Source organism: Engraulis encrasicolus, chromosome 4, assembly GCF_034702125.1.
Source record: "Engraulis encrasicolus isolate BLACKSEA-1 chromosome 4, IST_EnEncr_1.0, whole genome shotgun sequence".
Classification (NCBI taxonomy): Eukaryota; Metazoa; Chordata; class Actinopteri; order Clupeiformes; family Engraulidae; genus Engraulis; species Engraulis encrasicolus.
The window spans coordinates 20523488-20539321 of NC_085860.1; the positions used below are offsets into that span (position 1 = coordinate 20523488).

At 38.9% G+C, this 15834-nt stretch overlaps 1 protein-coding gene across 1 annotated transcript; it reads left to right on the top strand.

Moving 5' to 3' along the window:
* The first annotated feature begins 5494 nt into the window (after positions 1 to 5494).
* On the top strand, positions 5495 to 15026 carry LOC134447401 (zinc finger protein 391-like). Its single transcript, XM_063196852.1, has 2 exons — positions 5495 to 6052; positions 14045 to 15026. Exons 1-2 carry the CDS (start codon positions 5626 to 5628, stop codon positions 14827 to 14829), a joined length of 1212 nt encoding a protein of 403 aa, XP_063052922.1. The 5' UTR covers positions 5495 to 5625; the 3' UTR covers positions 14830 to 15026.
* The last annotated feature ends 808 nt before the right edge of the window (positions 15027 to 15834 follow it).

The following is a 15834-nucleotide window of genomic DNA, read 5'->3' on the forward strand; positions in this document are numbered from 1 at the left end:
AAATCATGGAAGACATTGAGAATTATTTTACTGACATATTTACACCAGATCATATAGATGAACATGATGACACCTTTTTTCAAAAGCAAGTTCAAATTGATGAAGAATCAAAACAATCATGTGAAGGTCCCATCACAGAGGAGGAACTCAAAGAGGCAATTTTTTCATTTAAAAAAAGGAAAAAAAAACACCAGGGCTAGATGGGATCCCCATTGAAGTTTACCAGGCTTTTTATGACTTGATTAAAAAACCCTTTACTGGAGTGTTTTAATTTCTCTTATGAAAAAGGTACACTTTCAGATACACAAAAGCAAAGCGTAATCTCTTTGCTCCTCAAACAAGACCCTAATGGAAAATATAAAGACCCCACTCAACTTAAAAACTGGAGACCTCTCACCTTACAGGGGTATGACTCCAAAATACTGGCAAAATGTATTGCAACAAGAATTAAAAAAGTACTACCATCAATAATACATAATGACCAAACAGGTTTCATACAAGGACGGAACATATCAAATAGTATCAGACAAATAATAGAAATAATTGAACACTATGATAACAAAAACAAAGCAGGATTAATATTTATTGCTGATTTTGAGAAGGCCTTCGATAAAATCAGTTGGGGCTTCATTAACAAATGTTTAAAACACTTTAACTTTGGTGACTCTTTAATAGAGTGGGTCAAAGTGATGTATGAAGGCACTATCTGCAAAGTTCTAAATAATGGGCATTTATCCAAGTCAATAGCAATACGAAGGGGAGTCAAGCAAGGCTGTCCTTTGTCTCCCTATCTTTTTATCATTGCAATTGAGATCTTGGCAATAAAAATAAGATTTAACAGAGGGATAAAAGGTTTAGAATTAAATGGTATTAATAATAAAGTTTGTATGTATGCAGATGACTCCAGTTTCACGATAAAACCAGACAATGAATCGCTTTATAATCTGATTAGTGACCTGAATAACTTTTCAAAAATATCAGGGCTTAAACCCAATTATGAGAAATGTAGGATATTGCGACTTGGTTATTTGAAGAGTAGTGATTTCTGTCTTCCATGTGATCTTCCGGTGGAATGGGTAGATGGAGCCGTCAACATTCTTGGTATCCATATACCCCACAATATTGAAGAAATATCCTTAATTAATTATAAATGCAAGTTGGGTAAATTAAATTCCATTTTACAGCCATGGCAAGGTAATCATCTGACTATTTATGGTAAAGTAACACTTATAAATTCCTTAGTTGTGTCTCAATTTACGTATTTAATGTTAGCACTCCCTTCACCTCCTGAAATCTTTTTTAAAGAATATGAACAACAAATATTTAAGTTTATCTGGAATGGCAAAAAAGATAAAGTTAGACGAGCGTATCTATATAATGATTATGATGTAGGTGGTACACAACTGTTAAACCTGAGATCAATGAATAAATCATTAAAAGCATCTCTCATACAACATTTTTTATTTTAATCCAGACTGGTTTTCAAGCAAATTGCTCAGAAACATTCATCCGTTGTTTGAGAAAAAATTGTATCCATTTTTACAGATAAGTCCAACACACTTTAATAAGATGGAAAGCATTATACAGAAAGCTTCTAGCTTCTTGATGGAGGCACTGCAAAGTTGGCTTCACTTTCAGTATTATCCGCCAGAAAAGGCTGAAGATATATTGCAACAAATCTTGTGGCTTAACTCTAACATTTTGAGTGGAGGCAAAGTTATTTTCTTTAAACAAATGTTCATTAAAGGAATTACTTTTGTGAATGACATTGTAAACGAGAAACATCAAATCCTCTCATATAAACAGTTAAGAGACAGGTATGGGGAGGTATGTACAACTCAACAATACAATCAGTTGACTTCTTCTCTATCATCAAGGTGGAAGCAAAAAATTAAAACGAGCAGTGAGAGTAATTTAGTGTGTAGACCAAATATAAAGCAGAACAAATGGCTAAATCAAACAAAAATAAACAAGGAAATATATAAGTTTTATTTACATACAGATAAATTGGTTGAGATCCCATGTAATATTTTTGATAGCTGGGAAAAAATGATTGATTCTCCTCTCTTATGGAAGAAAATCTTCAATAATTTGTATGAATCATCATTAGATATAAAAATACATTTTTTTAATACAAATTAATTTTTAAATATTTAAACACTAGGAAAATGCTGCTTATTTGGGGTATAGAGGCAAACCCCTTTTGCCGCTTCGGTTCAGAAGAAGAGGAGACTACAGAACACTTGTTTTGGTATTGTCTTTCAACTGTTATATTTTGGTTTGAAATAGAACGTTGGCTGTTAAAATACAACATCAGTCTATGCTTGGATCTCCCTACAGTGCTCCTGGGCGATGTGGCAAATGAAAGCCAAGCAATACAAAATATAATCATTTTGTTGGGTAAAGTATTTATACATAAAACGATGGATTTAAAAAAGTTGAAAATAAGAGTCTTTAAAAATTATGTCAGATATTATTGTAAAATAGAGTGTATAATGGCTTGTGAAACAGGTAAAACAATGTATGCAGATAGGTGGTCTAAGATAAAACATGGAGAAGGATGGCTTTAGGTACCTTCATTTTATTTTATTTTTCTTCCTTTCTTCTTTTTTTTCCCTTTCTGTTTAGTTCAAAAATGAATAAGGTATAATTTCTAAGCATATCAGCGCAAAAGTAAATTATAATTCCTTCCTGGGATGGGGGCGGGGGTTTGGGGGGGAGGGGGGGTAGTAGTGTTGTTTAATTAATATATAGTTTGACGGGTTGGGGGACACTCATGTTTGGTTTGGTATTTTTTTCCCTGTCTTTATCCTTTTATTATCCTTTATTGTATATTACATTTTGCTTTTAAAAGAAAAAATGAAGAGAAATTTAAAAAAAAAAAAAAAGGAAGACAATATAGGTCCCCCATAAGGGGGGGTGGTGGATGGGTTAAAAAAAAAAAAAATAAATAAATAAAAAAAAAAAAAAAGTTAAGGGAATCCATATAACTTGTGGAAAGGCTTCATCACACTACAGCCACTACAGTACCACTAGCAAAACACTCACACTAGATAGCAGTGAACCCTTTGTGGAATTCAAGTGACTTTTCACATTTAGGGCCAGGCGCGGAGTGGCCGTCGGGAGATCGGGGACTTGTCCCGGTGGGCCGCGGCCGTGAAATGTAATAACGCGGCTACTCTGTGTCTTGAGCCGGCACTGAAGTTCTTTGATCACAGTTATGAGCACTGACTTCCCACTTCCACTTCCCTGTATTTCACCTTTGCTGACTAGCCAGTATTTATACCGCATACAAGACGGCAATACCTCACTGACGGTGTCAAACAGTAAATTGGCCACACCCCTTCTCTACTGATAATTTTCATACACCGTAGATCGCGGAAGTTTACAAGATCTTAGTAACACAGTTTCGTTTTCAGTATTTGAAGAACATGTGATATGTATATTGGTTACCAAAGGATGGAAATATTAATAAATTATGATTTATTTTCCGATTTCCACACGACTGTTACAGTTTACAGTCTTTCCAGTCCAGATTCACTTGCTCTGTGGTTATTGACTTGGGTTACGAACAGACTCCACCAAGTGGTAAGGAAGAGAACTGCACCTAACAGAAGCAATGGGTTTTGTTTTGATTTGTTAGACCTACCAGTATATCTCCTTATAGTCGAAATAATATTATTATCATACATATATTTATATGTGGTACATTTAGGATGTTGCCTATGTCTGAAGAAATGGAACAAAATAATTACCACACAAGATTCTGATGTGACCAGTGCTGGGTGTGTAGGCTAAGCTGTGGATTAAAGTAGAGTGATTGCAAGAAACAAAGACATTTGCTGCGACGAAGACAGCGTTTTAAGGTAGGCCTACACCGTTTGGTCATACATTTTGTTGACTTATGGTTGTGCTTTGAAGTAGCTAGGTTTGACTTATTTGCGGCATGGTGGGTTTATTGCACAATGTAGACAGACTTTTTGTAAGCTATAGGCTACTATACTATATTTTGTAAGCCTACTCTTCTAAAAATCCCCACACTCAAAACTTTGTGCCCATGCTCATCCTGTCTTCCTTAAACGATATTTCAATTTCAAACTGTCAAAATGACAGTGGAGTGCACATTTGCATGGAACAGTAGCGTGATGTAGCCTAACCTAGTAGGCCTATGAATGCTTTGGACTGTGATGATGGCTCCAGTGGTGTAGTCTACTTTTTGAAGTGGGTATACTGTATATTTGAGCATTTTTTGATGTGTGTATAGGCTACTGTATATATTTGTGCTATTGTAAATAATGGATTAATCCATTTTAAGTGGGTATACTGTAATCCCTGAAATTTTGAAATGGGTGCGTATACCTGCATTTTACGTAGACTACAGTCAAGTAGGTTTTATTGTCAATTTCTTTACATGCACTGGTCATACAAAGAATTTGAAATTACATTTCTTGCTTTCCCATACAGACAGACTAATCTAGGTAAGGACATAGACAGTATAGACATAGACAGTACTTATACATGGACTTAAGACAGTATGGACATAGACAGTGCTCATACAGACATTTAAAGTGCAAGACTGGACAACAGAAGACTTGTAGAGGACATACATTAAGAGGTATTGTTGTGCTTTTGTGCTTTTCCTAAAAAAGTCCTTTATAGCATTCTGACATGGTAATAGTAGCATTTTGAAGAAAAATAAATATTAAAAAGGTCTGTCAAGTACACCAGCAGCAGTGTGTGTGTGTGTGTGTGTGTGTGTATGTGTGTGTGTGTGTGTGTGTGTGTGTGTGTGTGTATGTATTTAGTGCAGGTAGAAGGTGCGGTGTGCGTCTGTGTGTGTGTTCGTGTGTCTGTGTGTGTGTGTGTGTGTCAGTGTGTGTATGTTTGGGTTTAGTGCAGAAAGTGCAGTGTGCTTGTGTGTGTGTGTGTGTGTGTGTGTGTGTGTGTGTGTGTGTGTGTGTGTGTGTGTGTGTGTGTGTGCATGTTTTGAGAGTTAGTGCAGGTTGAAAGTTCAGTCACAAGTATAGTAGTGCAGGTGGAATGTTCAGAGGCTGACAGTGGAGGGAGAGTGGGTTGAGTGTTATACTACACCACTGGCTGTGCATTTCATCAAGGTGTAGGCTACAATTCTCCACTTCAGGTTGATATTTTGACAACACTAATGTCCACATGTAGTACGACTGCAGATTTCGTGGCTTTTGTCTTTTTGGTTAGGAAACCATGTTGTTCGCTTTGTTTTTGTTTTTTTTTGTTTTTTTTAATGAGGGCCGTCTAGGGGAAAATTCCCCCGGTGAGAAAAGGTGGGCCACTCCGCCCCTGTTTAGGGCCGTTATCCCCCTCTGGATCCTTAAGCCATAACGACTCTCCATTTTACACCTTGATGGGTGACCCTTTTGTCAACTAATGAAGGGAGTGGTCTACAGCTTCACCTCTACCAATGGCCCAGGGATAAAGCTCCTGGCTCCCATCATTAGGTCAGAACTGCAGAAGACTTGGCAAAAAAACAGAATCGTTACCATCAGATCAGAACTATAGAAGACTTGGCTAAAAAAGAGGAATTGTCCTGAAGCTGGAATCATTAGTTCTGCTGGCTACAACTCAGATCCTTTGACTACCAGAACCTGGATGAATGAAAATCTTCATAGACATTTATCACAACTCACAAAGAGCATGACTGACATAAAGGAAGAGGACAGTTGTGACTTTCTACCAGAGCATTTGTCTGCAGACATGAAAGGTAGTGATATTTGTACACCAATTTGCAAAGAGGAACCATCTTTGTTACACAAATTTGAAGGAGGGGAGAAGTCTCATGTCATGCAATTTAGTGGTCATGAGAGCACAATTCAGCCATCAACTCCATCACAACAGGGAACATCTTTGAATGTGATTAAAGAAGAAGACATTGATGATTTCCTCCCTGAGTATTTGTACAGGACAAAACAGGAAGAGAATGAAACTGACACATTGTACGTGAAAGAAGAAGCCATGGACATGAAAAGGGAAACCGAGTCTTCTCTAATGGACTACAATGATGACATGGCCTCAAATGGTAAGTTCCACAACATATATACTAGTTTTAAACATTCTTTACAGTTTTTTCCTTTTTGTTAAACGCACAGTTTTTGTAACTTTGGCTGCTTTTGTGGAATTCATAAAGGAACAGTCCACATCATTTCAATACATTGCTCATATGTAGGTAAGTCCCAGTAAAGCATGAGAGGACACAAACTTTTTCGTCAATGTTTTTGCATTGCCTAGTTTAACAGTGTAGCCAAATTAAGCGTAGCAATGCAAATTTGTAGAGCCAGAAAAGAGCACCTCAGACATCTTTTTGTGACTTACACTGACTGATATAATTAAGGCTGAATGCATAGTGTCCTACCCTCATATGTAAACCTTTGGTAGTCTCTTTCTCCCTTAATATTAATGTCAGATTCACACAAGTGCAGTTCTGGGGTACTACCTGGCTACTAAACAGGCACAGCAAGTATGATTGATATCTGTGACGGTCGGGTCCCAAAGTGTCTGATTTCACGTGAAATGACCCATTTAGCCATACATGGCTGGGCATGTAGCACAAATTGCTTTTCACACAGTTTGCAGTTTAACACTAGAACTACCAGGATTTTTCTGCCTACCTAGAAGTACCAGAGAGGGGTCATTTGACCCGGTGTTCTGTCGAGATGTGTTGCCTCGTCGAGATGAGCGACCGGTCGCCCTATTCGATAGTGGTGTTCTATCGACTTGCGATGCCTCATCTAAATGAGCGACCTTGATTTTCCGCGGAAGGCGTTTCAATCGGTCCACGTAGGACTGTTTTAATAACCATTACTTTGTTTATTTCACGGACAGGGGTGTGCAATCGTTCGTGTGGAGTTTAATAAGAACGTGCGGCTGCTGACCACGTCAGCCTCTCGTTTGAGCAAGTTAAGAAACGTGCCATATGAAAGAGACTGAGTTGAGTTTGCGCAAATACTGGAGAAAGTGTTTGGGATAAGGGGCTACGGGTTGTTTAATGCAGTCATTTGCTGTTGGTTTGGTTTCAATGCGACGTGGGCTCGCAAGGCAAATTGCCACATGAAATCATGTGTATGGGGATAAACAAGCGCGCTTTAGATATCCCCAGATAGCAGATAGCGTATTGTGGCTTTGTTTTGGTAGATGTCTGCCTTTTAATGACCGGAATCATATTTTCATAACATCCCCACCAGTGCATTTCTTATTACCATGTTCAGGCATTTTACAATGCAGTCGATTCAAATTCTTGAGTGAAGGGTGGAGGGAGCATTTTGACAGCTCAATCAGAGGTGGCGATTTTTTCCATTTTGCAATGCGAACGCCTCTACATAAATCTTTTCTGATCGATGTTACAATGTTCGAGGCTGAGTGTGTGAGCGATTACGGTTAGGCAACAAAGTAGCAAATGTTCGAGGCCACGCTATTTCGCAGATTTTCCAATGATCTGCTGGATGATCCACGCTATTTCCCGTTTCCCCCCCAGGGGATAGACTATATCGTAACTTTCAGTCCATGACAGTCAGGCTATAGGCTAACTAGACTATGGATGACTGGTGGTAACCTCTGGAGGACATGGGCTACAGTTTGAGTCACTAAAGTTGACAGTCTCAGGGGATCCTATCGTAACTTGCGGTCTCACAATTCGATGGGCAATCACCCGCGAAAACCACCGCGAGGGTGTGCGCATGCGTGCGCATGCTCAGTAGCGAAGAGAATCACATCTCGACGGGTCGCTCATATAGACAGGACACCGGCGGCTTTTACCTAATACACTAATCACTCATTTTGTTATGGTAATGAGGCTGTTAGGGGCCGTGTGTGGGGTGAGGGGTGAGGGGGTCACACCTTACAGTGCTAACAGCCAAGACAAACAGGGACAGACAGCTTCTTCCCAAGGGCTGTCAGCCTCCAAAATCAGCACAGGTAAATAGCAACTTGCATGAAGATATCAGCAGCAAAGACAGATAGCACAGTTTGGCGGACAGTGTGTTACAGTTTTTCTCCATTGGTTTGGCTCATTTCTTGAAATTGAGATGTCATTCTCTAAACATGTACAAATCCCAAAACTAATTTGCAGTTCCTCACAACAGAATGGCATTTATCATTGCTTTCATCAAATTTCAAATGCTTTTGTACATGTCTCAATCATTTAGTACATCCTTGCAAATGGCTATGTACAAGTATCCTACAGTTAACACAATCAGCTGTATGAATGTACCTTGCCGATCTATCCCAATTGGTTGATTCTCAGTGTAATGGTTGTCCTGAAAACATGTCAGCACATTTTCTTCATATAAGTCATCAATGAACGTATGAATGTCCCATGTGATCATGACGAATCATATGACTGCAACCAGATAATGGTTGAATTACAGTTTTTCTCGATTGGTTTGGCTCATTTCTTGAAACTGAGATGACATTCCTATAACCCTTGGGTCATTTGGCCAAGCATTCTTACACTTCTGCACAACAGTTCAGATAACTAGCAAAATGTCATATACCTCCCAAAACACCTCATTCTTGCATCAGCACTAAACTGTCTCACATATAAATAGTCAGTACCATCAAAATGGCATAGATCCTTCTCAATTGCTTTGGCTCATTTGCATTCATTTAGTCCTTCTGTCAAAATAAACTGGATGGTTCAGCATAACTATATGGATCCTCATCACTCGCTCATATCACCCCAAAAACAGTTTACCCATGTGTCAAAACTAAATTTCTTCCCCACATATATCATCAGTACCCCCAAAATACATTGTCCCTTTGCCATTGTGTAAGCACTTAGGTGTTTTATCTACGTTCAGCTAACAGATTTCGACTATGTATAAAAATGAAAAAGTGAGTGAAACCATTAAAGTTTGACAACACAGATAATTTACCAAGGACATTTATCAGTAACTTTCTGTACTGTAAATTCATATACAGAAAGTAATGCCCATATATCACAGGTTTCTCATGGGTTTGGCTCATTTCTCAAAACAGAGATAACGTTCTCAAAATAACATGGATAAATGCCAAAGCAACTAGCAATTGTTCAAAACAGAATGTCGTTTGAAAAAATGTCATGAAATTAGCCAAATAACAGAGGAAACTGTAGTATACACGGTTGTAAAATTATTTTCTACTAACTAGTAAAGTTACAATACAATCTGACCTGTTGAACACTGTCATGAATTTACTATGTAATGAAATTCTTAAAATATGATGTCCTTGACTGTTTTGGGAATTGCCTAGACCACTTTGCATATGATGACTTACACAATGAAATAATGCTGACGTGTTTTGGAGAGGGCAACCATTAGACTGAGAATTGTCTAATTCGTTTAGATAAGCAAGGTCAATTTATTTGGAAAATGTGCTAAATGTATGCTGAATGTGTCAACTGAATGGTATTTGTACATATCCATCTGCAGAGATGTACTAAACATTTGAGACATGTACAAAGCATTTGATATCTGATGAAAGCAATGAAAAATGCCATTCTGTTTTGGGAAATCGCAAGTTGGTTTGGGGATTTGTCCGTGTTGTTTTGAGAATGTCATCTCAGTTTCGAGAAATTAGCCAAACCAATCGAGAAAAACTGTAACGTGTGAATCTCCCATGCCATGTGACCATAACGACTCATGTGAATGCAACCTGGCAATTGTTAGATGGATACCGGTAAATACCAGTGCATGTGGACTACTGCTTCATTTCCCTCAAGAATTTTGTGGTGAAAGAAGCTCCTCTCCAAGGAACGAAGATGCAGAGATACAGCACTCAACAGGCATTGGAAATGATCCACACACGCACACACACACACACACACACTGTGTCTCAAGTGACAGCTGTGAGCTGCTAACAGCCACATTTCCACAACAAAAGGAGTGTCCGCAGGGGGTCCAAAGGGTCAAATGACCCCCTTGTGGGGCTTTTAGGTAAAAAGGTCAATTGACCCCTCCGTGGTAGTTCTAGTGTTAAAACACACATTTTCCAAAATATAACAAAACAATCTATTGCACAAACACTCGTTTTGCTTGACACACAATTTGTAAGCAATGAAGACAGACTACTAACGTCCTCAAAATGGCATACTTTGTGAATAGAGAAACGCAAAGAGGCCTAAGTGTGTTTTTTATTTTTACTGTCTGTGTCTAGTTGCTGCAATGTGTGCTTGTAATGTGATGGGTCTGATAATGATTAGGTACAAAATCATGTCATTTTACAACTATTGTATGTGTAGCACTAAGCAAACCATGTTGGGTTTTGTAATGTATCTTCACAGTTTTGCTGATTTGGTGTGAGGTTGTTGTATTTGTGAGGAGTTCTGCAAAAGCAACTTAAGTTAGAAAAAACAGAGCTTTGGCGATCAGAAAAAAAACTGTAAAGGTCCATCATGTGGGATGGTGGCCATAATAGGTATTTCAGCTATGCTGCACATTGAAACTGTACTTTATATTGCCAAATGTGATCTTTTCATAAATATTCAGTGAATAATAAACAATTATTTTCTAGTATGACCAAAGTACTGTACATTTTTAAGCTAAATATGATGAAAAAACATGATGGGAAAAAAATTAAAGTGGTAGACAATGGAGAAGATCCTCCTTTTAATGTAATGAATGAAAAGTGATTTTTTTTTAGTCATAATGAGTACTTGGCATTGATAGCATGGTAAGTGGGAGTCAAGTCTAGTGTACTTTATTGTCAAAAATATGTAACAGGGGTTAACACAGAAGTTTGAACTTGCATTTGACCAGTATCCAATGTGCAGTTTAAACTAAACATATCAACATATAAATAAGACATTGTCATTAATTATTTGAAAAGATAAAAGGGGCCTATTTCTGAATGGGCAGCATGAATTCTGGAAAGAAATTGCTAAAAATGTTTCAAAGTACACCTTTAAATATTAAGCAGTCCCTCCAGGAAATCGTGATGTTGCGATCGCGGCGTTTTTCGCAACTTCAATGAATTCCCGCGAATTCTGCGCCAGAGCGCAACTTTAACCAATCACCGCGATTTCCCGCAACTTTGAACCAATCCATGTCCGTAACATGTTGCACTAAACATGTTGCCGTAACGTGTTGCCATAAACATGTAATGTGTTGCCATGAACATGTTACTATCTGGGAATGGTCCTTGTGAAAGAACATGGTTTGCTGAACCAAATAGGCCTAAGGCATTAAGGGTGGCTGAGACTAGTGGTGGGGTCGCCACCTGTTAGGAAGCGCATGGACAGCGCTGTTTTCCCTCCCATTGCTGGAGCTTGTGGATTGTCAATGGAAGGAGATAAATAAGCGTGCGTGTTGGACTTTGCTATTCCCATGGAAAGATGACTACTTTCACAGAATTGTAGGCCTATAGCCAATAGTTATTAAATAAATACTTGGAGTTAAATTGCATTTTAGTATGCAAAAGTTCACGATAGGCTGCATTAAAGATTGCGTTTGAACTGATATGATGTAGCCGACATGAGTGTGTCAAGGGAAGGCTGAGTTTTAAAACGTTAAATGAAGACAGGAATGGCATTATCTTACCATTTGACACATGGGACACTGCTACTCTGCTTTCAGCTGGCTGAGGCGGTATTCCAGGAATCAATAAGATAGCCCTGATGTCCTTATAAATGTTTCGATTCAAGTCATCGAACAACAAGCAGTGATGTTCGGGGCGCATAGCTTGTTTATAGCCTGCGCAAGCGACGCGGGCAGCAGTGCTTGCGCGTTTATTCATTTTTTCCAATAGCCCTGAAGTATTCCTCATCTCGCGCCTTGACCAATTATTCGACATAGTCGGTTGTCTCTTTGCAAGACTGTCCTGAACAGACGTGAACATAAATTATTTTCCTTTCGAACCATTCACCAGCATGAAGTGGGCAACCGCTCAGTAGAGCTCCTTTGATTAATGCAAGACCAACAGTTCTCTGCTAATGACCTAACTAAGGTTTGGGGATGAAGTAGCCACTCGCCTATTTTCGATTGCATGCTGGATGACAAAACCATGCAGGCTATAAACATGTCTTTTTTGTATTGATTGTAAAACTCAACCGATGGTGGTCAATGCAAAGAATGTTACTGATAGACTAGGCCTACTCTTTCTAGACTGAGAAGCGCAAGCTTCACATGCATTTTAAGCGCGTTGAGTTGAGGTGCATATCAGCCCTGCATATCAGGCCATAGCCTGAAACATCCTTGGTTGGGGCAAACTTAAAAGCAGGGCATATTACCTCGCCAGATATGCATCATAACGTTAAGCCCGCGATGGGGAAAATGCGCGTTACTCGCAAGGCTGGAACACTTCACCTTGGGAAAGTGACCGTCTCGTCGCAAGCATAGGAGCGGAACATAACAGCCTTCGGGGGCTGAACGCAAGCGCGTTCATAAAGGACAGGGAAAGCAAAACGGATTAAATAGGCATAGTCTTTGGAGAATGCCATGATATAAAATAATATATTAAGTCCTGTGGTTCGGTTGTTGTCAGCAGTGTGTGCTTTTTTATTTCAACTGCTTAAATAGCCTAATGTTCAACAATCAATGTCCATCACCATTAAGCTAAACTATTTAGACAGCTTATTTACGCAGCTTGAGGTTACTACCTACCTAGGCAACCAAGCCTACCTCAAAAATAGCCTACCAAAATGACCACTGAAAATAATATAAAAACACCAGAGGACTGGAATGTGTCCTTTACTTTCAAGCGTGGAGAAACACAGAAGAAAAATAGCAACAAAACTCGCACCTTTCACTTCATGCCGCAACAAAATCGCAACAACACAGTAAGAAGCTCCGCAACTTTTATCGCGATTTTCTGGAAATCCTCGTGCACCATCTGGCAATTCCGACCGCGATTTTTTGAGAAAATGCCCGCGATTTCCTGGTGGGACTGATTAAGCTATGTAAATGAAAAATAAAAAGCAGTACAAAATAATTTTAGCAAATTTGAAAATGGTACTGTAGCCTTGTACACCCCTCACATTTTTTGCAGATTTGTGAGTATATCTTTTCAAAGGAGAGCATTAAAAACATTTCACTTTGACACAATGATAAGTGACCCTTCAACAACATATATAACCACTTAAATTTCTTGTCCACAAAAGGGAGTACACCTCGGATTAAAATCAGGTAGAGAAGGGGCCGTGTTGGCTCGAGTCATCTCGAAATGAAAAGGGATTAATAGGGAGGTCATCTGTATGCGTTTCTACCTTTCTTTACATCGAACCTTTACATTTTGAGTTTGCACCTGGCTTCAATAGATTGGCATGAGATTTGAATGTAAGCCTATGGAGAGTATCACGATCTGCTTCAGTAGTCACAGTGCATGTTGACATGCATGTTTCTTTTAGGTGTAATTCAAATTTCCAATGTTGACAGCATTCATGAATCCCTAAAACCATGTCAGTCTCACTACCATGCTTCAATATCGAGAGGATAAACTGTTTAAACAAGGGACCAGGACCCCCACCAAATATATTAAAACAAATATTGTCACACTAAAGGAAGCCTCACAAGGCAAGGCATCTAGGAGATTACCAAATGTGATGGTACAGAACTGTTTTTTTAGTGTTTATTACATCTTTATAAAACACGGGTCGTACATGACCCTAGGAGCATGGATGGCAATAGAATTTGAAGACAAGACGAGCGCTATTCAAAGTCAGAGGCACAAAAAGCATAAGGCACGGATAAGTCTTGTGTCATATGATGTATATTAAAAATCTCTCCACATTGAAGACATTGAATATGGGCCCAAAACATCTGTTGCTCCAGTTAATGTCCTCAGCCTTTCTTCACTTCTTTCAACATCAATATGTATTACATTACACAAGCCTTGTGTGGACCATATTATTTTACTTTTTAAATATTGAGCTGAACATATCAGTGGTTGCAAAAAAACATGTGTTATACATTTGAAGGAATGTCTATCAGACTACCCTTATGTAAAGCTATTTACCATGCCTGAAACTGATCATGTAATCTGCAATTCATCTGTTGTGAAGTTAAAACTCATTTGCTTGTTTCCTGTCCTTTTATTTCCTCAGGTGAACACCAGACCGCTCATCACCAGTCTGCTACATGCGGAAAAGGCTTTAAACAGAAAAGTGAACTCATCCCCCATCAGAGAATCCATACTGGAGAAAGACCTTACCATTGCACTACATGTGGGAAAGACTTTACACAGAAAGGTCACCTCATCAGGCATCAGAAAACCCATACTGGAGAAAAGCCATTTCAGTGTTCAACATGCGGTACAGCCTTTTGGCGAAGCAGCTATTTAGCTGATCACCAGAGAATCCATACAGGAGAATGGTCTCATCGGTGCACTACATGTGGAAAAGGCTTTAAACGGAAATATGATCTCATGAACCATCAGAGAAGCCACACTGGAGAAAGGCCTTACCAGTGTGAAACATGTGGAAAAGGCTTTAAACAGAAAAATGGTCTCGTCGGCCATCAGAGAATCCATACTGGAGAAAGGCCTTACCAGTGCACTACGTGTGAAAAAGGCTTTGTACGGAAACATCAACTCATCACCCATCAGAGAATCCATACTAGGGAAAGGCCTTATCAATGCACTACATGTGGGAAAGACTTTGCACTGCAATATGATCTTTTCACCCATCAGAGTACCCATACTGGCGACAAGCCTCACCAGTGTGCCACATGTGGAAAAGGCTTTGCTCAAAAATGGCACTTTAACATCCATCAGAGAACCCATACTGGAGAAAGGCCTTACCAGTGTGCTAAGTGTAGGAAATGCTTTGCACGTAAAAGTGATCTCAACAGACATCAGAAAATTCATTCGGCTACAACTAACACCGACTAAGACCTGTAGAATAGTGACAGACCATCTGCATATTGAGACTGGGGAACAAGACTTGAATTAAAGGTGCACTATGTAACTATTGAACATCTGCATGTAGAGTTTTTGCCTTTTGTTTGCAAAAATCGTATATTACTGTATATCATTGTATATCACTCTAATCACAACAGTGTGTAAAAAATAAAAATACAGTCAATATGCTTGAGTGTCTGTCTGGTCTTGTGTTGACAGTGATACAACCATTAAATGACCATCAAACACAGTAAAGATGGAGAGAAAAGGCTATGTAGTCTATTTTAGGTATTAAATCACAAAATGCAGTAGATTTCAACCTATACCAATATGCAGTTGACATCTATGGTCTGCAAATGGTAATTTCACATTACCTAGCATGTGATAATGAGGACAAAAGCTATTCTGAGCTGTCAACATATCCCTGTTCAATTTGTTGACATGTCTTGGGGTAGGTTTACAGGAAGTCAGTCAATTGCATACTCTACTCTTCTGTGCCGTTGTTGTGCTATTTGTTGTTTTGTTTGAGTGTAGGATATCAACATTTTTGTAAAGATTTAAATAGAAAACAAGCAATCAAAGTAAAAAATGCAACTATGTAGGTTATATTTTACAACTTTCAGAATTGTGTTCAATTTCGAAAGCATGTGTTTTATGGTCTGTGTCTAAATCTTGTCATACATCCAGTGTGTGTTGTATTTTGAACAGATGTGAGACTGAGGTTTTACTTTTGAACAAAGTCTTTTGTATAAAATGCTGTGCAGAAAGCTGGAGACCTGTTGAGTAAAGGAACCAGGGTTTTTTTGTTGCAAAATTGATATGAAAGTGTAAAGCTACATGCTACTTTGATTTAAGGTTTAGAATATTGTGTTAACCATATCCAGACTGGTCTTTTTTGGCATTCCCGGGATCAGTGTCCGTGCATGCGTGCATCCTCTTCCAATGACTACCTTGAGACCTCCACACCTTTTCCATCCTCCAGTGTGTGTGTGTGTG